Source organism: Bos javanicus, chromosome 4, assembly GCF_032452875.1.
Source record: "Bos javanicus breed banteng chromosome 4, ARS-OSU_banteng_1.0, whole genome shotgun sequence".
Classification (NCBI taxonomy): Eukaryota; Metazoa; Chordata; class Mammalia; order Artiodactyla; family Bovidae; genus Bos; species Bos javanicus.
This window is the reverse complement of record NC_083871.1, coordinates 114,332,329-114,356,643: the sequence shown is the minus strand read 5'-3', so window position 1 is coordinate 114,356,643 and position 24,315 is coordinate 114,332,329. Positions and strand designations below refer to the sequence as shown.

General features: G+C 58.9%; 3 protein-coding genes across 15 annotated transcripts in view; 2 read left to right on the top strand and 1 right to left on the bottom strand.

Annotated features, from left to right (window-relative positions):
- The window catches only part of AGAP3 (ArfGAP with GTPase domain, ankyrin repeat and PH domain 3), a 56,521-nt gene extending 42,416 nt beyond the window's left edge, over positions 1–14,105 (bottom strand). Inside the window, exon 1 of one of the 6 annotated variants that reach the window (XM_061415185.1) lies at positions 13,488–14,105. In XM_061415185.1, coding sequence (XP_061271169.1) covers positions 13,488–13,812 — 325 coding nt within the window. In that variant the 5' untranslated portion in view covers positions 13,813–14,105. The remainder of the gene's footprint in view (positions 1–13,487) is intronic. The other 5 variants (XM_061415182.1, XM_061415183.1, XM_061415186.1 and 2 more) reach the window with 5 other exon arrangements.
- Positions 14,106–16,735: 2,630 nt separating this feature from the next.
- On the top strand, positions 16,736–19,464 carry TMUB1 (transmembrane and ubiquitin like domain containing 1). Of its 2 annotated transcripts, none has more exons than XM_061415199.1 (3): positions 16,736–17,072; positions 17,980–18,398; positions 18,651–19,464. In XM_061415199.1, exons 1-3 carry the CDS (start codon positions 16,959–16,961, stop codon positions 19,000–19,002), a joined length of 885 nt encoding a protein of 294 aa, XP_061271183.1. In that variant the 5' UTR covers positions 16,736–16,958; the 3' UTR covers positions 19,003–19,464. The 2 variants fall into 2 exon arrangements, with proteins under 2 accessions (XP_061271183.1, XP_061271184.1); XM_061415200.1 differs by lacking the exon at positions 16,736–17,072 and adding an exon at positions 17,374–17,629.
- A 261-nt stretch (positions 19,465–19,725) lies between these two features.
- FASTK (Fas activated serine/threonine kinase) lies at positions 19,726–24,293 on the top strand. 7 transcript variants are annotated; one of them, XM_061415196.1, is made up of 11 exons: positions 19,727–19,945; positions 20,167–20,220; positions 20,762–21,187; positions 21,888–21,986; positions 22,179–22,318; positions 22,815–23,028; positions 23,134–23,293; positions 23,509–23,600; positions 23,684–23,798; positions 23,873–23,987; positions 24,085–24,293. In XM_061415196.1, the coding sequence occupies exons 1-11, from the start codon at positions 19,864–19,866 to the stop codon at positions 24,190–24,192; spliced, it is 1,605 nt and encodes a 534-aa protein (XP_061271180.1). In that variant the 5' UTR covers positions 19,727–19,863; the 3' UTR covers positions 24,193–24,293. The 7 variants fall into 7 exon arrangements, 6 of the variants coding, with proteins under 6 accessions (XP_061271180.1, XP_061271175.1, XP_061271181.1 ...); XM_061415191.1 differs by having other exon boundaries at positions 21,888–22,067; XM_061415193.1 differs by having other exon boundaries at positions 19,855–19,945; positions 20,167–20,278; positions 21,888–22,067.
- The last annotated feature ends 22 nt before the right edge of the window (positions 24,294–24,315 follow it).

Genomic DNA, 24,315 nt, shown 5'->3' with positions numbered 1-24,315 from the left:
GAAACAGATCCGATGCGCCACCCCTTACTCCAGAACCTGCCGCTCCCCGGCACCAGAGCAAAAGCTGTCATTCTTACGACGTCTGCCGCACAAACAAAGTGCTAGAGTGTGGGGTGGCACTTGTGAATAGTTTAAAAACACACGACGCCAGCGATTTTCCTAATACGATCACGACTCCGGTAAAACAGTGTCTCCCAGCGCCTCTCACGGCAGCCAGGCACGCCGCGGGGCTCCCCCTCCCACCCGCCTCCCTGGCACGTGGCGCACTCTCTGAGAAATATGATTTATCTTTGGTATCTAACCGTTCCTGCTCAGAAGCAGAGGGACCCCCCCACACAGCCCACTCCTGGCTGAGCTGCTCTGGGACCTATAGCCCACTTGCTGCAGAAATCAACTGTACCCTTGATCAAGTTTAGGGGGCACCCTGGAAGGGCTCAGATCGTAAAGAATCTGCCTGCAATGCGGGAGACCTGGGTTTGATCCCTGGGTTGGGAAGATCCCCTGGAGAAGGCAAAGGCTATCCACTCCAGTATTCTGGCCTGGAGAATTCCATGGACTATAGGAGTCACAAAGAATCAGACACGACTGAGCGACTTTCACTCACTGGAAGGGCTTCCCCGACCCAGACAGTAAAGAATCTGCCAGCCATGCAGGAGATCTGGGTTGGATCCCTGGGTCGGGAAGACCCCCTGGAGAAGGGAATGGCAGCCCACTCCAGTCTTCTTGCCTGAGCAACTCACAACTTTCACTTTTTCACCAGAAGGAAAGGCAGTGACAGTGTCCAGGGCACCTGGTTCAGAATCCAGAAGGGCCTCCCCCTCCTGCCCCTCCCGTACCCCACCACCACACACACAGCTCCCAGACCTGGACGGCCCAGCCCCCTCATCCTCCAGAACGCATTTTCCCTTGCAGACAGAGGAAGGACTCTCTCCTGGGTCTCCCGGGCACACTGCCCCCTCAGCGAGTCACTGTTAAGCTGTTTGGACCTGGGTCAGGGTCTCCGTATTGATGTCACCGGTGCCCTCGGCCTGGACTCAACCAGATTGCCCCTCCACCCACCCACACAGGGCCTGTCCGCCCCCCTGCACCCACCTGAGACCCAGATGCTGGCTGGTGTCCCTCCCTTGGTCTCAGGCCCGCTGGTGGCGGGTGAGGGTCACAAAGTGGGCTAGAATGTGACCACCTTCCTGTCCCCACCGCCCTCCAGGGCCAGGTGGAAGGACGGCCACTCCCACACATCTGCGGGGTGTTTAAGGTCTGCGTTGGCCGACGTGCTGAAAAGCAAGACACCCAGCTCTCCACGACCTGGCAGCTCTGACCGAGCTCTGAGCCCTGGAGGAGGCAGGAGAGGACAGAGAACTCCACACGCCGCTGCCACCCTCCTCCAGGGGTCACCTGGGGGCCATGCTGGTGCAGGTCGGGCTGGAGCCGGGCGCAGAGCACACGGCCCAGACTCGGCCGCCGGGAGGACAGGCCTGGGAGAGAGAAGCTGGGCCCTGCTACAGACGGCCTCCTCCCAGCCCAGCTCCACCTCAGGCCCCTGACAACCCCTCTCCCCATCCTTGGCTGCTCTGGGCTGCTACAGGTGGTACCGGGCTCCCTGAGAGACCCCCAGGCCCCACAGGGCTCCTGGGCTCTGAACCGAGCAGGGAGGGCCCCGGTCACCAGTCTCTGCTGGGCTGGGGGCCCGAGGCCCGCCTGCCACCAGCTCAGCATCCAGAAGGGAGACAGCAAGTCGGGTGGACACCAGCTCGGGACCAGCAGGGGCGAGACACACACGGCTCCAGGCCCACAGGGACCAGGTCAGGGGAGTCTCGGCGGATGGGGGGCGGAGGACAGACCAGGGCCTTGCACCAGAAAGGACAGCGATGGAGCTGGAGACAGGCGGCTTTACAGCCCAGCTCTTCGACCCGGGAAAGGGCAGTAAGTGCCCCCGGAGCCCACAGAGCAGAGTGCAGCCCCAGGGCCCTAGCCAGCAGGTGATGGGGACCGGGGAGGGAGGCGAGGTGCCTGTAGGCACCAGCTCAGGATGGCATGTCCCCTCTGAATGACACGCTGGGAGCAGAGAGCTCTGCAGGGTGACGACCTCTGTCTTCTCTAGGCTGGCTGGAGGGGGACTCAGGAAGGCTTACCCAAGGGCCTCCTGAAGGCAGAAGGCTGCCCAGCCCGGCCCATCGGCATGTTCCCTGCTGGCTCCCTGGACAAAGGTTAACAGGGAGCTGGTGCAAGGGAGGTGGTGTTTATTGCTGCAATACTTCGGGATGCTCCTTCCTGGGCGGTTCCACTAGCATCTCATCTCCAAGCCGGAGGGGGAGGGGGAGGGGAGAGGGAGGAGAGGGGGAGGGGAGGGGAGGGGGTGGGCTCCCTAATCTCAGGGCCCGGAAGTGGCCTGAGGGATTCAACAACCAGGGCTTCGGGCTGAGAGGGGCCTGACTGCTCCACGTGTTTTTCTGAGCATATGTGTCTGTTTACGAACTCTCCGCTGTTCTATATACATGTTACTCAGCACAAAGACAGAACACAGACCAAGAAGGAAAAAGAAGCCTTACAAAAACAGCTCCTGCCTGTGACGCCAGGATGGGGTGAGGGGTACACTGCAGCTTTGCTGGTGACTTGTCCCAGTACCACTACCGGGGGTCACGGCTGAGGGGGACGTGGCTGGCAGGATCACCCAGCCCGCTTTTGCTCTGTGAGCTGGAAGGAGGCCCCCACCACGAAAAGAAAAGAGCTGGGGGCCTCATCCACCCAGCTGTTCCTCAGTGACCTTGAATCCCGCGTAGGTGGCTTCCACTGTCTCTGGCCTGCACCACTGGCTACACAATCAGCACCCTATCCCCTAAGCAGATTCCCTGGTGGCTCAGACAGTAAAGAGTCTGCCTGCAATTCAGGAGACCCGGGTTCGACTCTCAGGTCAAGAAGATCCCCTGGAGAAGGAAACAGCAACCCACTCCAGTATTCTTGCCTGGAAAATCCCAGGGATGGAGGAACCTGGCAGGCTATGGTCCATGAGGTCACAAGGAGTCGGACACGACTAAGCGACTTCACTCTCCCCTAAAAGCCTACACCTCCCAATCCAGCACTTTATTCCATCCAGCCCGAGGCGGATATGCAGAGGTCAGCCAGTCCCTGACTGTGCCATTCACCCGGTTCGAGGCTGGCACGTCCACTTCCGGTCGGGCCCACCATCGCTGCTGGCCCAGCGGCAGATGGGAGAGTCCCTTCCCGCCCCCTCTCTCCCCTCACTCAGGTCAGGATTGGGTTCAGGATTATCTGGCCGTGATGCAGAGGGGGTGGGCGGGGACATTAAGTAGGGCAGCGCAGCAGCCACGTGGGGCTAAACCACCAAACCCAAGTGACGTGAGCCATGCTGGAGCTTGTGGGCAGAGCCATCCGCAACCAAGACGCTGACTCAGAGGGGCCTGGACGTGCTCTCTCCCCAGACACCCACCCTCTCCTCCCGCATCTTGCCAAAGAGCGGGGCCTGGGCTCGTTCCCCACCTTCCACCTTAAGCAGAACTCTGTGAGTCTCGGTTCCAAAATCTGAGAATTCCCTCGATGGGAACACGTTTAGTGCCCCAGCCCCCGCAACGCTGGTTACACTTTCAGGTTTTAAGAAAATCTGTGCTAACAAAAAGCCACTGCGAGTTCAGTAACACTTCTAGATGGATTTGTATGCCCCCCATCACTGTGGCCTGAGCAGGTGCGTGGTGAAGGAGTGCTTGCTGACTGAATGAAAACAGCAGGACATACGTGAAGGTCACATTACTTTAAAAAAAATTTTCGAATGTAACACTTCAGGAAGATGAATCCAAAAGGATATACTTCTATATTCAATTTTTCCAACAAAGAGGTATTCTTTCGTTATCTGACAGGATAAAATTAGAGCCATTCTTCCAATACCAGAGCCACCGGCAGCTCCTGGGCATCTGAAATGTGGCCGGTCTAAATGGAGAGGCGCTGAGGGTGTAAAACAGGAGAGCTTGAAGACGTTGTTGAAAAAAGAATGTGAGATGGCTCATTAAATATTTTTATATTAATTGTACATTGAAATGATAATATTTCAGATACAATGGGTTAAATAAAACACAGCATTAAAGTTGATTTCCTTTTCCCTTTTGTTTTAAACTTTTTATTTTGTATCGGGGTGCAGCCGATGAACGATGCTCTGACAGTTTCAGGTGATCAGCGAAGGGACCCAGTCATACGTACACGTGTATCCATTCTTGCCCATCTTTTTACTTTCTCATTATGGCTACCTGAAAATCTGAATTTACACGTGACTCGCATATGTAATTGGTGCTGAATTAGAGGAAACACACTAATCGACAGGCAAACAGTCAGAGGAAAGCAACGCTGGGTGCCTTGTGACCAGCTGTGGTCCAGCGTCTGCGTCTATCAGCTGGAACCTCAGACAAGATGGGACCAAGCACCCCTGCCCAGCGTCTGCCAAGCTGGACCAACCTACCCCCAACTCTGCTCCCCAGGTTTGCCCACTTGCCCACTTGGGTTCAGGGAGGGTGACTGCGGAGCCACAGTGGCAGGTGATGACCTCACCAAGTCATCGCCCCAGCCCTGCAGAGGCTGGAGCCGCTGTGAACACAGCCGGGGCTGGTCTAAAAACTTCGCACGTGTTAATACACTTCATCCTCACAGCAATGAGATGGGTGCTTGTTACCCTCATTTTAGCCACAAGGAAGCCAAGGCACAGAAAGGTTACGGAATTCACCCAAGATCACACAGCTACTAAGTGTTAGGAATCCAAATCCAGGCAGCAGGCTCCATTCTACCGCATCATCTGATGTAAAAAGGTCTAGAAGAGTCTGGAAACAATAACCAAGATAAGTGGGGGCTTCGGAGGGGACTGAAAGCCACCAAATCTTCAAAGCATTTCTCACCAAAGGGTCTTCGTTTAGGGCCTGTTTAACCAAGAGTCCAAGCACGTCAACCCCTCCCTGGAAGAGACCACACGCAGAGGAAGGGCTGGGCCCTCCCACCAGGAGCAGAGCAGGACCCCCAGAGTTCCCAGGCTCCCACCCCGCCGCACACACAGACACAGACACAAACACACTCAGAGAGGCCATGCCTGGGCTCAAATCCCACTCTACCAGCTTGGGCTCCAGGTTCGCAAGCCATCAAAACATCAAATTAAAAGGCAAAAGAGAAATTGCTGTGGGCGGGCGCGCCAACAGTGGCAAGGAGGGATACTGACAAACAAGAAAGAGAAAGAAAATACACACTATAAACAGGCACGAAAACAGCAAAGGCACGTCCCTCTGGGACCACGTGGTGTGGGCTCACTCATCTTGGTGCCCAGGGCCCCAGGAGTGTCAGAGGGCCGCCAGAGAGACCCAGACCGCAGCTCACCTCCAGCAATCAGCAATGTACGCCTGCTCTGAATTCAGAGATTAAAACTGTCCCACACGTATTAAAAGCAGAGACATCGTTTTGCCAACAAAGGTCCGTCTAGTCAAAGCTCTGGTTTTTCCAGTAGTCACGTATGGATGTGAGAGTTGAACCATAAAGAAGGTTAAGCACCAAAGAATTGATGCTTTTGAACTGTGGTGCTGGAGAAGACTCTTGAGAGTCCCTTGGACTGCAAGATCAAACCAGCCAATCCTAAAGGAGATCAACCCTGACTATTCATTGGAAGGACTGATGCTGAAGCTCCAATACTTTGGCCACCTGACGCAAAGAGCTGACTCACTGGAAAAGACCCTGATGCTGGGAGAGATTGAGGACACAGAGGGGGCAACAGAGGATGAGATGGCTTGATGGCATCACCGATTCAAAGGACATGAGTTTGAGCAAGCTCTGGAAGATAGTGAAGGACAGGGAAACCTGCCATGCTGCAGTCCACGGATTTGCAAAGAGTCAAACACAACTGAGCGACTAAACGACAACACGTGTTAAGCAAGAGAGTAACAAACCACGGGGAAGACGAATAAAGGATGTGAACGAAATTCAACAAAATACAGTGATCAAAAAACCATTGCTGAATCTTAACTCTCACTAGTAATCAAATACACACAAAACCCTTTCATCCTTTCTCTTCTCTTTTCAGGTGGAGGGGGTAGGGGCAGGGAACAGGCAGTCTCTGCCCCAGAAAACAGGAAGGGTTTGCCTACGGGGTACTGTGGCACGTGTGGCCAAAGTCCCCAAAAGGTCGTGTGAGCCCAACGGCCCTACCGTTTTCTTCTTTCTGGGAATCTGTCCAAAGGGAATAAACAGATCTAGGCGTGTAAAGATCTCAGTGTGCAAAGATCTAGGCGCCAGCAGACTTGGCTTGATTGCACAGCCCTGCCCTGGGCACCACGCAGCCTCTCAGATCACCACGAGCCCGTACCGGGCACTCACTCTGTGCCAGGCAGCGTGTATCATACGTGGCGCACAGGTAGGCAAGCTCGGAACCTCACACTGAATGGAATCTGTCCTCCATGGAGCAGGAATCCAAGACTGAGATGGCCCACAGGCTAGGACCAGGATCAGGAGGACAGGCCAGGGTGGGGAGGGAGGTTTGGGGGCCTGAGTTCTCGCAGCTAGTCGGCTGCAGAACAGGAAGGAGACCCCCCGTCTCCGGATTCCCCGACGGGGAGCTGCCAGACAGGTGCTTGAACACAGAGGCCTTTCATGAATCTGCGGCTCTGGTTTCCTTTCTTCCCAGTGGAGTATTTTCCAGAGTCCCACTTCTGCTATGAAATGGCAATAATATCATTGATCGTGGAGTAATTAGATATAGTAGATAGATACGGGAGAGGAGGCAGATCGGAGATACCCATCAGACAGACAGCAGGTGCCCCGGGGAGGGGTAGGGTGTTTCTGCTTCCTTTCACACTGGAATGTGTTCTAACAAGCAGGCGTTATTTTCCCTGTTTAAACATATATTTACATTTTTTAGATGTTCAAATGTTTTGGAGTGTTTCCTGACTGAGCATCTTTTCTACCACGCGCAGTATCCACGCTGCTCCCAGAAGGGAGAGCCCCTCTCCAAAAGGCATCATTCAGCTGGGCATACAAGACATCCAGAAGAAAACTACGGCAGGAGAGAAGAGCTCTGAATCGCCCTTAAGTTGTACTTTAAAAGCTTCCAAAGGTGAAACTCCAGGTCAAAAGCTTGCCTGAGAAGCACCCAGCACAGCTGACTGCATGTCAGCCTGGCCCAGCAGAGCTCAATCAGTCCATCCATGTGAGGGGAAGAGCCCCAGGCCTGGAACTGGAAAACCAGGCAGAGTCCCTGGGCAGTCTTGGGGATGTGACTTGGACTGTAGGCTACCAGGCTCCTCCATCCATGGGATTCATCAGGCAAGAATACTGGAGTGGGTTGCCATTTCCTTCTCCAGGGGATCTTCCGGACCCAGGGATCGAACCCGGGGTCTCCCGCATTGCGGGCAGACACTTTACCTCTGAGCCATCAGGGACACTCTTCTAAGTCCTAGGCAATCTCATTGCAAAATGGGGATGCTTTATGCATACCCGAGAAGACTGCAAGGGACGGCAGAGGCCTCATGACAATCTCCAGCAGGCAGGCGAGGAATGCTCACTGGTGGGACACCGCATAGCCCAAGGTCCACATCCTCAAAGCAGGTGATTCAGGTCACCTCTCCTTCCTGCTTCCATAATCCCAGAGCTTAGCTCCCTGAGCCAAACTAGCCGCCCTTGGCCTGCGTGGTGGAAGCCGGCCAGACGTCAGGAAGAATGCAATTGGTTCAAGAAAACCTCTGTTCTCTGTTTAATCGCGTTACCTGCAGAGAATAGGGGCAAGCCAAAGGGTCCTGGGTAGGTGTTCAGGCCATGCTGAACAGGCCCCTCAGTTCACAGGGCCCTGGGTTGGCCCCCCTCAGCCTCAGCTCCCCCAGGCTAGGGTCTCCTTCTTCCCTCCATTCCTGAGGTTCTGAGATCAGAGGCCCGCTGACAGCAGCTGGGAAGGGCTCACGGCCAAATGCATGGCATGGACACTAAGAGCTCATTCATCCACTTCTCCTGCCTGGTTTCCCTGTGGCCCTGTGCCCTCTGGTCCAGCTGGCACCAAATGGAGAGTTCATTCTCAAATGTGAGTGAGAAGGGAAAGAGTTAATCGCTCAGTTGTGCTTGACTCTTTTTGCGGCCCCCTGGTCTGTAGCCCACCAGGCTCCTCTGTCCATAGGGCTTCTCCAGGCAAGAATACTGGAGTGGGTGGCCATTTCCCTCTCCAAGGCATCTTCCCGACCCAGGGATCGAACCCAGGTCTCCAGTATTGCAGGCAGATTCTTTACCATCGGAGGCACCAGGGAAGCCCCAACCTGCTTTCAGATAACACCTGCCAGACAGCTCCTGCTTCAACCCTCCAGTGACTGCCTATCTCCTGCAGGCTTAAGTGCCACCTTGAGTGGTCTCCTAGAACAAGGTGAGCTGTAAATGAATTCATAAGAGGATTAAACGTTCAAAACTCCTACACCAGGGTCCTCCCCCCGTAGACTCAGTGCTCAGGCACACAGACCAGCCTGTGGCTCCTTGAGCCCCATCCCTTGCTGCCTTTGCACACCTGCTCCCTCTGCACAGAGCATCTACCAGACCCCGTGCCCGGCACACACATTGAATTAAAGAAGTAAATGGTAAGGACTTCCCTGGCAGTCTAGTGGTTAAGACTCCAGCTTCCACTGCAGATCCCTGGTGAAGGAACCAAGGTCTCACATGTTACTCAGTGCAGCCAAAAACAAATAAATGCATGAATAAATGGTAGAAGAAAGCTATGGTACATGCCAGCCATAGGCGTGTTTAGGAACATGGACTGTGTTCCAAATCTGGCAGAGAGCTGGAAAGCAGTGAAGAAGGACTAAATGGTTGGAAGTGAGGGGTGGGGGGGCATCTCCAGGCTCCCCCCACCGAGTTCCTGCAGGCTTGGGGGCTTGACAAGCCTTTCCCAGCCTCTCATCTTCGCCCTGCTTTTCTTAAAACTTGGGCTTTACTCTTGCCACTCCCAGTCCCCGCTCTGGGATCTGCTAAGGGCTGATCCATTCACCTTCAGTGTCCAGAGTGCTGGCTCAGCCCCCGCCCTCCCCTCCTGCTCTCCGCAGTGCTAGATGCAACTGGGCCACATCGCAGGAGCTAATACACGTATCTGGAACAAATGCAGCTTTCCCTGGCCCCTGGCACCCACACCAATATCCTCTTTTTGAGAATTCCTAGAGCTCTTTTGTGCAAAGTCCTCAATAACCGGTCCCCCACGAGGCACGCATTCCCCAAAGCAGCTAATTACCACAATGGCCCAGGGGACGTTACACACCCTGGGCCCCCATCCCAAACCCACCAAGTGAGATCTCTTGGAGGCAGCAAGCCCTGCAGGCACGTATTATCAGCAGGTTGGGGAATGCCTATCCCCAGGAGCAGGAGAAGGGAATCAGCTCAGGACAGAGCTTTTCTGTCTCCAGAATGGACCCAGTGCTTCTCTCCACATCACAGGGCTGTTGCTGGGATCTGGTCACAGGACAGGAAACAACAAGGGACAAAATCTACAGCTCTGGGGAGACCTGCAGCTGCAGAGGCTCTGACCACCCTGCCCACAGTTCCGGGCCACCTTCTCCCCTTGGCCTGGATTTGAACTAGGAACACCCAAACCTCTTTTTATCTGAGTCCCTTTAGAATGTTACCAAGCCCGGAGCCCATGGAGGTAAGGCAGACAATGCCTCAGTGAGTGAGGGGTAACAGGACAGCCATGTGTCACCCCGACCAAGGAATTTCACTGCTTAAAAGCCCCTGGAGGAAGGCAGGCCTGGACCCAGCAGAGGCCAAGCTCCTCACTCCCTCCCTCTTCATGGTGGCCTCGCAGCTTGAGGACTGGGGCAATCCTGGGGGCCACTCCCCAAGCCAGGTCTCCAGCAGGACCACACTCCTGGGCGCCGGCTCAGCAGTTGGAGGCTTCACTGTCCTGAAGTTTTATTTTATAATAGGGGTTTCCCTAGGTGGCTCAGATGGTAAAGAATCTGCCTCCAAGGCAGGAGACCCAGGCTCCATCCCTGGGCTGGGAAGATCCTCTGGAGAAGGGAATGGCCACCCACTCCAGTATTCTGGTCTGGAGAATCCCATGGGCAGAGGAGCCTGGCGGGCAACAGTCCATGGGGTCGCCAAGAGTCGGACATGACTGTGCGACGAACCCTTTTTTTCACACTGTAGACAAATTACATTGATAAAACATGCTTTTAAACTAAAATAAGTTAAAACATCTCAAAAAAAAGCCCCCAAAACTTGCAGGAACACCAAGAGCCATAGGAACAAGTTACCCAGTTGACGAATAGCTGCCCAGGACCACAGTCTGATTCCTGGCCGGGTGTCACACGGGCAGACCTCCCTGAGCTCAGGGCTACTCAGGGACAAGCCTGCCTTTCCAGGCCACCCGCGGGAACCCCGGGGCGGCCTTTCCCAACAGCTCATCCCAGCTCCCGGCTCACGTGGCCCAGCACGCCTAGGTCCCGTGCGCCTAGGCTGTCCCCATCTGGACCCAGATCCTCTGTGGCCCTCTTTCTAGGACACAGGGCACACCATCAGGTCCCCAACCCCTCCGAGCCTCGGTGCCCCCACCAGGGTGGCGAGGGTGGCCCAGAGGCTCCGCAGGTGCTGAGCCATCTGCCCATCCATCCCGGCTCTTGATGAGACCCTCATACATTCCGTAAGGCCTAACAGCGGGCAGGTTCTCTCTTTCTTTGCCTTTGGAGGGAAAAGGAACTCCCTCCCTCCAGATCCTGTCCTGAAACACAGGAAAGCTCAGAGTTCCTTTGCTTCTTCCTGCCCTGGCCACAGGGTTCAGAGGGGCTGAGAGAGGGCAGGAAGACAGGGTGCCACAGAGCCTTCTCAGTCCCAAAGGGACCCCTGACCACACCTCCCCGGTCACCTCCAGGGTTGGGATGAACACCCTTCACCAAAGCACCACCGAGTGAGGCTTACTCCACACGAGGGAAATGTCATCCCTTGCTACTACGAGGCCCATGTCTAGTAAACATAGGGTCAGCCTCCCGGGTGATGGATGTGTTTATGTAACAGCCTCTCGACCCAGGTCTGCGGGGGCTCTGGCAGGGGGTTGGCGGGGTCTCGGGTCAGGCTCCCTGGGTGAGCAGGGAAACGCCCCGCCTGTGAAGCTGCCCCCACCCCGCCCTCTGCTGGGGAGGCGGGGATGCTGTTTGCAGGACAGCAGCAATATGGTTTGGCAGATGGCGAAAGGAAGGATATAGGGCAGAAATTGAAGAAGGAGTTTTCTGGGCTTTTTTTTCTTCTTTTTGATGCCTGCCTACAGTGGAAAAGCTAGGGCAACATAAGTGGGAAAGCAGGGGTGAGGTGGAGAATCAAGATGGGTTCCAGGAGAAAGGTTGGCAAAAAAAAAGGGGGGGGGGCTATGGGGGGGGGACGGAGGAAAGAGGGAGGCGGCCTCGCCAAGAAAGAGCAGGGAAGTAGAGACCAGGAGAGCTGGGAACGGATGTGTGAGGAGCAGCTGGGCCTGGTGACAATGAGACACCAGGTCCCAGAATCCGAGATGGTGACACGGAGCTTCCAGGCGTGGCAGACGGAAAGCAGGGTACTTCCAAACCGCAGTGGGGAAGTTGGTCACGGGGGTGGGCTCTAAAGGGGGAAATTCTGCCTGTCGTGTTGGATTCAGGACGGAGGTGAATACCCAAGCGTGGCCCAGGAACACTGGCTTGCACATCATAGAAGATGCTTGGCCAGAGACCTCCTGAGCTGGGGAGCAGGGGTGGGCGATCGCTGTTAAGGAATCGGAAGTTAGAGGCGGCGTCCAGCTGAGACTCCTGCCTCTCCCTGCTTGGCCTGCCTTCCTCCACACCTCCCACCCCATGGCTGTCCCACCAAGCCTCTTCCCCCTCCAAAAGGGCCTGTAGGGGGCGGGGGGTGGGTGAGGGAGGCATCTGGGCACTGATGATGGGCACTTACTTCCTCGGGGGGAAAGAGGGAAGCCACAGGGAATGGCGGCTCTCCCCGCCCCACCTCTTCAGACCGAGGAGGAAAAATTGGTCATCTCCTCTCTTTTGGGGGCCCCTGGCTTACACAGATGCCACCTCCTGGTCCCCAGCCACACCGATGATTCAGGCCATTTACTCAGATCCAAGCTAATGAGTTTTTTTTTTTTTTTTCTTCTGTCACCTAATTAGTTCACAGTGAACTCAGCCTGGAGAGGGATGAGCAAGGGCTGGGCAAGGGACAGGAAGAAGTCAGAAGGGACCATGTCAAGAACAGAGCGGGACTCCGGCTCTAAATGAGGTCCCCTACCCCCGCCAAAAGCCCAACGACTCCTTCCTCAGCCGTGGGGACCCCTAAAAGCAGACAGGGGTTGTTCAGGGGAAGGACACCCCATCCCCAGAGCCTCACACAAAGAAAGATGCCAGTGGGGCCCTCCTGTGAGGCCCCAGTAGTGGACAGGCCCCTTCCCATCAACTCCAGGTCCTCAGCAAAAGGCCCTGCCTTTTCCTGGCATTTCTGAACCCACCACCTGCTGGGGGGTGACAGCCTTCAAAGGGAAAGGAGAGGGAGGAGGAAGCAGATGGCCCAGGCCCAGGTCCATCTGCCCCACCGGCGCTCAAAGGTCACCATGCCGCCTAAGAGGTGGGGGCCTGCTGATGCTGCCTGTCCCCACCACACCAGGGGTCCTGGCACATCTGCCAGCAGTGTGCCCCAACTTCCTCTGCCCCTCGGCTGCCAAGTCCAGGCCTGAGAGCCTAGAGAAAGGAGCGCTGGGTAACTAAGTGGCCCACGGTTCCAGTTTCCGACACCTGGCACCGGAGTCCCTGGAGGTCGGTCAGCGCCCAGGAGCCCCCAGTTCGCCTCTGGAGCCTCTCCCTGGAGAGCAGCGGCGGGTGTCCGGCGCGCTTTGGACCCAGCGAAGGCGACACTGGCCCGGCCGAGGCCTCTCACGCGGCCCCCGGTGCCCCAGCCCCGCGCCAGGCCTGCCCCGCTCCCAGCCGCCGCGGCGTGCGGGGTGTGCGTCGGCAGAGAGGGCCTCGGGGAGCGCCACCCTCCGGGGCCCGCGGGCGCCGGGCCCGGGAACGCTGCCATCCACTAACGGTAGGCTCCGATTCACCGCTGCGAGGCGGGCAGGGCTGGGGCGGCAGCTGAGACGCCTCTCCGGCAGCGGCCCCACCTCCTGGCCCGCCGAGGCCCTCCGCCGCGCCCACCCTCCTGGGCCATGCCCGACCAGACCGGGCCCCAGGGCCCCGGAACCTCCGCGGCTCCAAGCACACCCGTTCCCGCAGCGACGCCACCCTCACAGCCTGGAGCACGCAGATCAGAAAACGTGTCCCCCGGCCCGGGACCTGCCCCCCAGCCCCAAAGTGTCGCCAGCCGAGAAATGGCGAAGCCTGGCCGCCGGATCTGTAGCGCCAGCGATCGACAAACCGCGTGACCCGACCTCAGGCGCGCGAGGACCCCCAGACCGGGAAAGCGTGGCCGGAACGGGCCCGCGGGGCCGGAGAGGCCACCGCGCCCCGGCTCCCGCAGCCCCCGGCTCCGCTCACCCTCGATGGAGATGACGTGCTCCCGGATCTGATTCTGCAGCGCCAGGTCCTCGATGCGCTCGATCAGGTCGTAGATGGCGTAGATATTGGGATGCACTGACTCGAAGCGCTGGATCTCGGCCCGGATGGCCGCTGAGTTGGAGAGTGCGAACTGCTGGGGGGGCCCGCCGGCCAGCTGCTGCGAGGGGCCGCCGCCGCCCCCGGCCCCCGGCCCTGCGCCGCCGAACTGCCCGCCGCCCCCCGCGCCGCCGCCGCCGCTGCCTCCCGGCGCCGCCAGGCTCGGCTGCTGCTGCGGGCTCTGTCCCCCGCCCGCCTGGAAGTTCATGGCTCCGGAGCCGCGGGGCCCGAGGCGGGCCCGGCCAGGGCCGGGGCGGCGCTGCGGCGGCGGCGGCGGCGGCGGCGGCGGGCGGGCGCGCGGGGCTGGCGGGGCCGGGACTACGGAGCGGGCGGCGCGGGGCTAGTGCATGGGGCCGAGGGCTGGGGGCAGAGGCCAGGAGGCGCCGCCGCGCACGCTGGGGCCGCTGCTGCCGGGCGCTCCCCGGCGCCGCGATCCCGCTGCCTGGAAGCCGCCTCCAGCGGCAACAACAACGGGACCGGGAGCGCGCGGCCCGGGCCCTCCCCCCCGCGTCATGCGCACGCACCACCGCCCCCGCCGGCTCCGGCACACGCAGCCCGAGCCCCCCTCCCCGCCGCCCCCGCCCCTCCAGCGCGCGGGCCCCAACGCCCCCGCCCCTCGCTAGCTGGCTGGCGAAGCAGCCTCCACCCCCGAGTCGCGCGCTCGGCCCCGGCGGCCGGCCCCTCCCACCCAGCCTGGGCCCTTCCGCCTCCTTTCCAACCCCCACCACACCCGCTGCGAGGGCCACTCGCTTGGAGGGGACAGCTGCCCTGCCCGCCCAGCTGTCGCTTTCGCCCCCCTGCGCTGGTCTGGGTGGAGTGTCTGTTCTCCGGGCAGTGCCGGGATGCTGATGAACTCGGCTGGTGGGCCGAGGAGGGTCGCCGCCCCGGACCCAACTGCGCCTCGCCTACACTGTCCTGCCATCCGTGCGGCACAGGCTCCCCTGTCCCTGGGCCCCGAGGTCACCGCTAGAGACCACGCCAACTCAGGGTTCTTTCTCAGGCCCTCCCTGGACTTTCCATTGCCGGCTGCGGACACCGAGGCTGGGAATCTGGGTCCCTGGTTTCTATTTCCAGTTCTTCCTGAGACCTTCATCTGCGGGGCCCTTGAAAATGACACTTGAAACAACAATGTCCTCTCTCTTATCTTCCAGCCTCTCCTAAAAAATCCCCACTGCCGAACTGGTGGAGGATTCAGTGAACGCTGTTGGATCTCCTTGGAAAGGGGAAGGAAGAAAAGAATCAAATATTATGCCTTCTTCCCCCACTCACCCCATTTAAGACACTCACCAGGGTCCACATGGTGGCCTCAGTTTTCCTTGTTTTCTCTCCTTTGTCCATCCTGTGTTCCTGTCCACTCTTGGGGCCGGGAAGTCCCCTTCAATGTCCTAGTTCTTCTGCATCCTCATTGCTAAAGCTGAATGCAGATTCACTAGCCACCCCCTTCCCCCCAACTTTTCCTAAACCCCATAAGAGGTGGCTTGTGCAGAACCCAGGTCCCAGCCAATTAGCCTGCCAGGACTCTACCCCAATGTCCTCTGGCGCAGTTGACAGATACCATTCCTTTTTACATACACTTCCACTTCCAAAATACCCAAGCTGGGTATTTTCCCAGCATAAAGTTGCCCACCATTTAAGCTACCCACACCACTCGACCCTAGTACCAACCTAATCACCTTTCTAAGTATCTTGAACCTTCCAAAGAACCTGGTGCAAGCTAATCAACACCTTGGGGCCTCCCAAGCTCCAGAGAGGTGTGAGTCCTACCTACCTGCTTGTTCTGAAGAATGTCTTTCACCCTCTTTGGGTTTCATCTGAAAAAATATAGTGGTTGGACAGATCACCTAGCCTGATGTTCTGTAAGTCTAAAAGCAGTACCCAACATATATTTTAGATGCTTAATTAAAATTGAAAGCAAGAGGTTGCAGTAGGTACTTCCCAGGAGAGATGCTGAAGGTAAAGAGCCCTTCAAAAGTGTTGCCCCAGCAGTTGGCACACACCTGTTTTAGCACTAGTGGGCTAATTGTGTCCTGTATTAGTACATTAGCTACATGAGAGCAGGAGTACAGTCTGATTCGCCATTGTATTCCCAGAGTCTGACCCAGTGCCCAGCACATGGTATACATTTAATAAATACTTCTACAATAAATGGATAAATGGGAAGGAACTAGAGATAAGTTATTAATAGTTCTGTATGTTGTAAGTCTAAACTGACAGTCCCAAGGCAACATTTGGAGTGTTTGCTCCTATAAGTAGGTATAGGCTATGAGGGCACCAGGGTACATTACTTTTAATCAAGACTGACCTATAAAGTTTGTGGCTATAGGAGCCCAAAGGAAGGAGGGAAAACCCATAAAAATTAACTTGGTTCAGGCCACACGAGGCTCAATGTCGCCTGTACAGCAATACTCTAAGGATCCAATTTCTGAGCCCAAATTTTAGGGGAGGAAGCATTCTAAGTGAATAAATATCTACCGTGTGACAGATCCCCTATACAGTTTTCACACTTCTTTAATAAAACACCAAATTTCCCCCATTACAATTGTCTTCCGAGGTAAGTTTTAAGAATGAAGAAATTTAGGTTCATATAGATTCAATAACGCACTCAAGGTCATATAGTTGATAAGCACAGGATAAGGGGTCAGAATTTTTTGCCATGTTCCGAAGTCCATGCTCCTCACACAGTCTTACAGGAGCCCAGTGGAGGAGGAGCCAGGTAAATAAGACAGCCCCAAGCCCCCCAGAGGATGAGACGGCTGGATGGCATCACCGACTCAATGGACATGAGTTTGGGTAAACTCCGGGAGTTGGTGATGGACAGGGAGACCTGGTGTGCTGCAGTCCATGGGGTCGCAAAGAGTCGGACACGACTGAGCGACTGAACTGAACTGAAGCCTCCCATGGCCAGCCCTGAAGACCCATCTCCTCAGTCAGCCTTGGGGGCGGGGGCAGGGGGGTACAGCCCGTGGATACTGGGCTCTGGGCTGAAGAATCAACGTGGAGGGTCCACTCTGACTTAAGAGTAGGCCGGCATAGGGTCCACCTGCGCTCCCCAAAGACTGCATCACCAAACACGGGGGTGGGGCGGGGGGGTGACATGACAGGCTTAGCCAGAAACCAGCTGACGTTGGTTTCTGATGTGATACACGTCCTGGCTGCCCGCGGGCGAGGGAGAGGATCCTGCTGCCCCCCGCCACCCCACCTCGCCTCGAACCTCTGCGGGCTACCACAACCTCAAAGCCGCCGCCGCCAGCCCCTCAGCGATCTGTGGGCGCTGGGCGCAGGCTGGGAACCCTGCACGTGGGTCCGCAGCGCAGAACGCTGGACTGCGCATCCTTCCAGACTACAAGACCCACAATGCTCCGGGCGGCGGCGGCGGGGAAGGAGGGGGTGCCTTCAGGTGTCTGCGACCTCGCCACCTCCCTCCCGGAAGTGCCCGAGGGTCCGCTATGGAGCTGGCGGAGCCGGGCGGTGAGTCCCTGCGCCTTGGCCGCACCACCCCGCTGCCCCAGCAGCTGGCCCTACTGGCCCCGCCCCTGGATCTCCCGCGCCCGCCAGCCACTCGGGGTGTGGGGGCGGGCGGCGGGAAGATGCGAAGGGTGGTGGAGGATGGAGGTGGGGAGGGCAAAGTCTTGGGTTCCCGGGAGAGATCAGGGGTCTTGCAGCAGGCTGAGTTTGGAGAGGTTTCCCAGGGAAGGCGCGGGGTCGGGACGCCTCGGGTGGGGTTTAAGTGGACCAGGGGGCGCCGAGTTGGGGTGGGGGCTAGGGTTGGGGGTGGGAACCCTCGGAGGTTCCAGTTTGCCAAAGGGAAGCAGTTTGACATTTGGCATGGGGAAGCCTTGGGAAGCCGTCCTGTGCTGCGGGTGGGGGTTGGCTGAATGGTAAGGGGTCGGTGTGCGAGTGTGTAGAGACCTTTTTTCTTCCCCTTGGAGAAACTTTAGCGATGGAGCGGTATTAATAGATAGGCTTTGCCGTGAAATAGGCAAAGGAGTAGATAAACTTTGAGATGACCTAAATGGGAAGAATAGGTAAGCTTTGGGGTGGTTTGGTGGGGGCTGAATTTAAGGGAGAGGTTGCTTAGAAGGTCAAAGCTCTGACTTCGGAATAGGGTTTGGGTGAATTGCGGAACTGCTTAAAGACCTGAAATTTAGGTTACAGAAAATTAGGACTTGTGATTTGGTGTTGGGAAGGGGTATGTGGGGCAAGTTTGGGGTGGCCAGTTGTCAGAGCAGTGTTATGTCCCAGGGTAGGGCTGGGATAACTGGGCGGAATGAGGACTGTGGGAGAGTTGTGGTGGGGTAGGGTCAGGGGCCCCCTGAAGTTCAGAGGGCTCTTGGCAGGTGAGCCAGCCGCTCATGGGTTCTTTGTGCCTCTCCAGCTCGGTAGCGCGGCGGGCAAGGCAGGTGCCATGGCCCTGATTGAAGGGGTAGGTGATGAGGTGACCATCCTTTTCTCGGCGCTTGCCTGCCTTCTGGTGCTGGCTCTCGCCTGGGTCTCAACGCACACTGCCGAGGGCGCGGATCCACTGCCCCAGCCGTCAGGGACCCCAACACCAACGCAGCCCAGCGAAGCCATGGCGGTCACGGACAGCATCAGAGGGGAGGCCCCAGGAGCTGAGACCCCCAGCCTGAGACACCGAGGTCAGGCAGCACCACCAGAACCCAGCGTGGGGCTTGCAGCAACGCCGCCACCTCCGGACTCCCCCCAGGAGCCCCTGGTACTTCGACTGAAATTCCTCAATGATTCTGAGCAGGTGGCCAGAGCCTGGCCCCACGACACCATTGGCTCCCTGAAAAGGTAAGCCGTGAGGATGACAGGAAGGAAGTGCTAAAGAGTGGGACGGGGACGATCACAGTCCTAGAAGGGCCAGCAGAGATCCGGGAGATCCTCTTATAGATGAGGAAACTGAGGGTCCTGGTCACACACTGTATGACCCCCCACCCCCCCAACACACCGTGGAGGCCAGAGGTGAGGGTAGGAGAGTTGTTCCGGACCAGGGGCCAGGAGTGCCTGAGACCCGCTCTATTACCCAGGTCCCTCTCTCCTCAGGACCCAGTTTCCCGGCCGGGAACAGCACGTGCGACTCATCTACCAAGGGCAGCTACTGGGAGACGACACCCAGACCCTGGGCAGCCTTCACCTCCCTCCCAACTGTGTCCTCCACTGCCACGTGTCCACACGGGTGGGTCCCCCCCTCCCGCCCTGCCCGCCGGGGTCCGAGCCAGGCCCCTCCGGGCTGGAAGTAGGCAGCCTGCTGCTGCCCCTTCTCCTGCTGCTGCTGCTTCTGCTCTGGTACTGCCAGATCCAGTACCGGCCCTTCTTTCCCCTCACCGCCACTCTGGGTCTGGCCGGCTTCACCCTGCTCCTCAGCCTCCTGGCCTTTGCCATGTACCGCCCGTAGTGCCTCCACGGGCTCTTGGCCACGCCGCCGGCCCCTCCGGATCTTGCTCGCAACGACAAGGTGGGAGCTGCTGTCTGCCCAGGCCCGTCTCTCCGACCTGCCTCTTCCCGCTACCCTGGAGCCCAGCGCTGCGAGGCAGAGCACTCCGGGGATCGGCGGAGGCCCCTCCCTGTGACCTTCATGGCTCTGGGCCACCTCCCCGGGCAGCTGGCCCTCAGCGCCCACTGACAGTGGGCTACCCCGGGTCAGACAGCTGCTGTCGCTGCCTTGGCCCTGGACAGAGCCGGGCCACGCCCCTGGGCCCTTAGGGCTCAGGCTGAGGACCTGGGCACCTCTTAGTCCCGGATCGCTCCTTGGCTGGTTTGGGGACCCGAGGACTGGGAAGGGCTGGAGAAGGGGAGTCGGGATGGGTGGAGGGAGCTTTCTGGAACACGTGCAGATTAAATAACTGTGAAGTTTTCACTCTTGGCCTAGTGTCTGCGTGTGTGGGTCGCGGGGGAGGGGGGCTGCGGGGCGCTCTCCCCTACTGGGAGAAAAGGGGTGGGCCAGACGCTTCGCCCTGCCCTGCCCGCCCAGGCCAACCGCTGCCGACTCCCCTCTGCACCCCAATCTCAGCCACCAGCCCTTTGGCCCCGCCCCGGCCCCGCCCCGGCCCCGCCCCAGCCCTTTGGCCCCGCCCCGCCCCGGCGCCGCGCGCGCGCAGCTTCCCGGAAGAAAGGGGCGGGGCACGCGGCGCCCTGGCGCGCGGGGCCTGCCGGGAGCCACGTCTTTGCTCCGGAGGACTTACTTGGCGCGGCGATTGGCGTCCGGGCCGCGCGGTTCGGGGGCTGCCGGGAAGATGGAGGACTCAGTGGCCCCCTGATGAGGAGGCCACGGGGGGAGCCCGGCTCCCGGGCCCCGAGACCGACTGAGGGAGCGACCTGCGCGGGGCCTGGGGAGTCATGTAGGGGTGGCGCCGCAGCTGCGGGGCGGGCCGCGGGGAAGGGCGGCGGGAGTTGGTGTTGGCGACCACGACCACGGTCTCCTGGCATTCCCCCCGGGCCGCGGGTGGGGGTGTGTGTGGGGGGGCCCCCCTGACACCGCCGACTCCGCGCCGTAGCGCAGGCCGCGCTCGCGGGCTCCACGGGCGCCCTTCGAGGTGGGCCCTGCGTTCTCGTTTCACAGGCGAGAAGGCTTGGGCAGGGAGACTGAAGCCACATGTCCAAGGTCACGCAGCTGGTAAGTGGGAGCGCCCAGCATGGAACCCAGGACCGCGGAGCCCGCGCTCCACCCTCCGGTACCGCCGCCGCCTCCTGCGGGAGGGGGAGGTGGTCGGGGGTAGCGGGGAGCGTATCTGTGGGGCGAGCTGGGCTCCAGGCTGGGCGCGACCACTAACCAGATTCGGGACCTCGGGGCTTGCCTTAACCCCCTCGCCTCCCTGGGCCTTGGTCTCTCCACCTGTGAAATCGAGATAGTACCAGCCTCTGCCTGCCTTCTCACGGGCGTGTCAGAGGAGGATCGGAGGAGATGATGCATGTGGAATTGCTCTATAAAAATTACTCCGTGAGAACTCTGAAGGATTCCGATTGCTCTCGCAAAGGTTGGAAGGAGTCAGAGAGGGGCGGGTTGGGGAAGAGGACCAGAGCAGTCACAAGGGTGAAGAGAGTCCGGGTTGTTCTGACCCCAGACTCCTCTGAATGGGGAGCGAGGTGAGGAATAGAGAGTTGGTCTTTCTCCCCTCTGGAGAATACCTCACTCCCTTTTTTGGGCCACCCCTCAGGGTCTCCAGCACCCAACTCCATGCTTCGAGTCCTGCTCTCTGCCCAGGCCTCCAGTGCTCGTCTCTCTGGCTTGCTGCTGCTCCCACCAGTACAGCCCTGCTGTCTGGGACCCAGCAAATGGGGAGACCACTGGCCTCCTGGAGGAGGCCCCCATGCAGGCCCTGTGCAGGGGTTGCAGCGGCTTCTGGAACAGGCGAGGAGCCCTGGGGAGCTGCTGCGCTGGCTGGGGCAGAACCCCACCAAAGTGCGTGCCCACCACTACCCTGTGGCGCTTCGTCGTCTGAGCCAGCTCTTGGGGTCTCTGCCGCAGCCCCCTCCTGTGGAGCAGGCCACGCTGCAGGACTTGAGTCAGCTCATCATCCGAAACTGCCCCTCCTTTGACATTCACACCATCCACGTGTGTCTGCACCTTGCAGCCTTACTGGGTGAGGACGGTGTCTGTGGGTGGGTGGGTGTTAATGGAAGGATAGAGAAACCGTAGCAGACCCACCTGAGATCATTGACATACCCCACCTCAAGCTTTGCCAGGAACGGCACACTTGCTGAGTGATGCCACACTTGCTGCTGCTCTGCAGTATCCATGACAGCCATCACGAGTCAAGCAGCATGAGTCGCAGCTTAGGTTAGGGTGCCACCCCTTTTTTATTGTTGTTTAGTCGCTAAGTCACGTCTGGCTCTTCTGCAATCCCATGAACCATAGCCCGCCAGGTCCTCTGTCCATGGGATTCTCCAGGCAAGAATACTGGAGTGGGTTGCCATTTCCTTCTCTAGGGGATCTTCTGGACCCAGGGATCAAACCTGTGCGCTGCCAGGCGGATTCTTTACCACTGGGCCACCAGGTCTCTTCTAATACAGTGCTCTAGGGAGCCACTGCAATTTATCACCATTGGCAAGAGATGAGATCTTAAACCGCCTTCTTTTTATACGGCCTTCCCCACAGATGGTTGTGATACCTTTATTCACGTGGTAGTTCCCATTTCTCTGGTGTTTCCACGTGCTCTGTAGCAGAACTTCCAGCCCAGAAAACAGAGATGAGAAGGACTGAGGATTCACTAACTAAAACGGCAGGATTGCAGCAGAGCAGAGCAGCTCCTTCCCTGCCTCCTTTGACCCTCTGCCTCTCAGGCTTCCCATCAGATGGGCCCCTGATGTGCGCCCTGGAGCAGGAGCGAAGGTTCCGCCTCCCTCTGAAGCCACCGCCCCCTCTGCCGTCTATCCTTCGAGGTGGGCAAAGGTTGGAAGCAGCTCTAAGTTGTCCCCGTTTCCAGCGGCGTCCTCAGCAGCACCTCATCCGCAGCCTGGCAGGTGCCAGAGGCGGGGACAGGAGATGGGGGCGGGGATGGAGGCAAGCAGTATCTGCTGGAATCTCGCCCGGGTCTGGCCTGAGGGTCCAGTGTGATAAGCTGTTCTTCACAGAGGCCAGGCCCGAGGAACTGACTCCCCACGTGATGGTGCTCCTGGCCCAGCACTTGGCCCGCCACCGGTTGAGGGAGCCCCAGCTTCTGGAAGCCATTGCCCACTTCCTGGTGGTTCAGGAAGCCCAGCTCAATAGCAAGGTGGGATTGCCTCTCACCTTCCCAAGCTCCTCTCCTAGTGGTCCTCAGACACCCCAGCAGGCCTAGCCCCCCCACCCCCACCTTGTCCACTTGATTGGCTGCTGCTTCCTGCAGCAGACCACCTACCTAGGCTCTCTGGCCTCTCCCCTGGGGTACCACCTTGGCTCACACCCGCACTGGCTTGTCCAACTCCCCACCAGGTACACCTGGTTCTCTGCACTTGTCCAAACATCCTTAGCCACTGCCTTAGCTTAGTCGATCCCACTCCACCAAGTCTTCAGGGCCAGAACCCACAGCAACGTCTGCCTGTCTGGAGACTGACCACTTGGGGCTTGAGCAGTGCTTATGCTATTGAGCATCTGTGCTGTAGAGGGACTGTCCTGCCTTTCCAGTGACTGATGTCATCAGCTTGCAGGCCAAGTCTCCCTGAGGTTCAGCTTGTAAAGAAGACAGGAGAACCTTCCCCCTGGGTGATGGGCTGCTCTTTGACCCACAGGTGGTACAGAAGTTGGTCCTGCCCTTTGGGCGGCTGAACTACGTGCCTCTGGAGCAGCAGTTTATGCCCTGCCTTGAGAGGATCCTGGCTCGGGAAGCAGGGGTGGCCCCCCTGGCAACTGTCAACATACTGATGTCACTGTGTCAGCTGCAGTGCCTGCCCTTCCAAGCCCTGCACTTTGTCTTTTCCCCTGGTTTCATCAACCACATCAGTGGTGCGCAGACTTGGGGGGCTGGCTGTATCCTGGAGGGCCGGGGGGCTGGGGAAAGCAGGAGTGAGGGTCTGCACCCCAGTAAGCCTCGTTCTGCTTTCCCCACAGGCACCCCTCATGCCCTGATCGTGCGGCGCTACCTCTCCCTGCTAGACACGGCAGTGGAGCTGGAGCTCCCAGGTTATCGGGGCGCCCGCCTTCCCCGAAGGCAGCAAGTGCCCATCTTCCCCCAGCCACTCATCACTGACCGCGCCCGCTGCAAGTACAGGTGGGTGGGCAGCTGGGGGAGGGAAGGGGTTGGCTGGCAAGGAGCAGCCGGGTAGACAGGCCTGGGGGACCCTGAGCTGTCTATGCTGCTGCACTCTGGGTCACCAGAAAGCTAAGCCGCAAAGGCCATTTCCCAGCCTGGGTGTCGAAGGAAGTGGGACCAAGCTAAAAAGAATGCCCTGGGGGGCCTTCTGAGCCGGGCTCCTGTTCCCTCAGTCACAAGGACATAGTAGCAGAGGGGCTGCGCCAGCTGCTGGGGGAGGAAAAATACCGGCAGGACCTGACCGTGCCTCCAGGCTACAGCACAGGTGAGCTCTGGGTGGGCCGGCGAGCCCCTGGGAAGCAGAGCCTCCGCCGGAAGCCAGTGGCTCTTTCTCTCCCGGCCCCACAGACTTCCTGCTGTGTGTCAGCAGCTGCGGCTCGGTGCTGCCCGTGAGAGCCCAGGACCCCTTCCTGCCGTACCCTCCCAGGTCCTGTCCCCACGCCACCCGGGACCCTGCCCAAAGGTAAGGCGGGAGCCTGGGAGAGCTTCCCCGGCCCCCCGCGCATAGCGCCTGAGCCGCAGTCCCTTCCTCTCCAGGGTGGTGCTGATGCTGCGGGAGCGCTGGCACTTCTGTCGGGATGGCCGGGTGCTGCTGGGCTCCCGAGCCCTGCGGGAGAGGCACCTGGGTCTGATGGGGTATCAGCTCCTGCCGGTGAGGCCCCGCCCCCAGCCCCACCACACCCCCACTAGGACCTGGCAGCCAGCTCCCCAGCCCCCAGGGATGACGAACTCTGTCCTCCGCCCCGCAGCTACCCTTTGAAGAACTGGAGTCCCAGAGAGGCCTGCCCCAGCTCAAGAGCTACCTGAGGCAGAAGCTCCAGGCCCTGGGCCTCCGCTGGGGACCTGAAGGAGGGTGAGGGGTGCACACAGGCTCAGGATGGCCCCCTCGTGGGGATGGACAATTTGCACTTTGCTTCCCTCTGCTTTGACTTGTCATTAAAGTCCCTCTCCTTCCCCATCGCACGTTTTGTTTCTGGGAC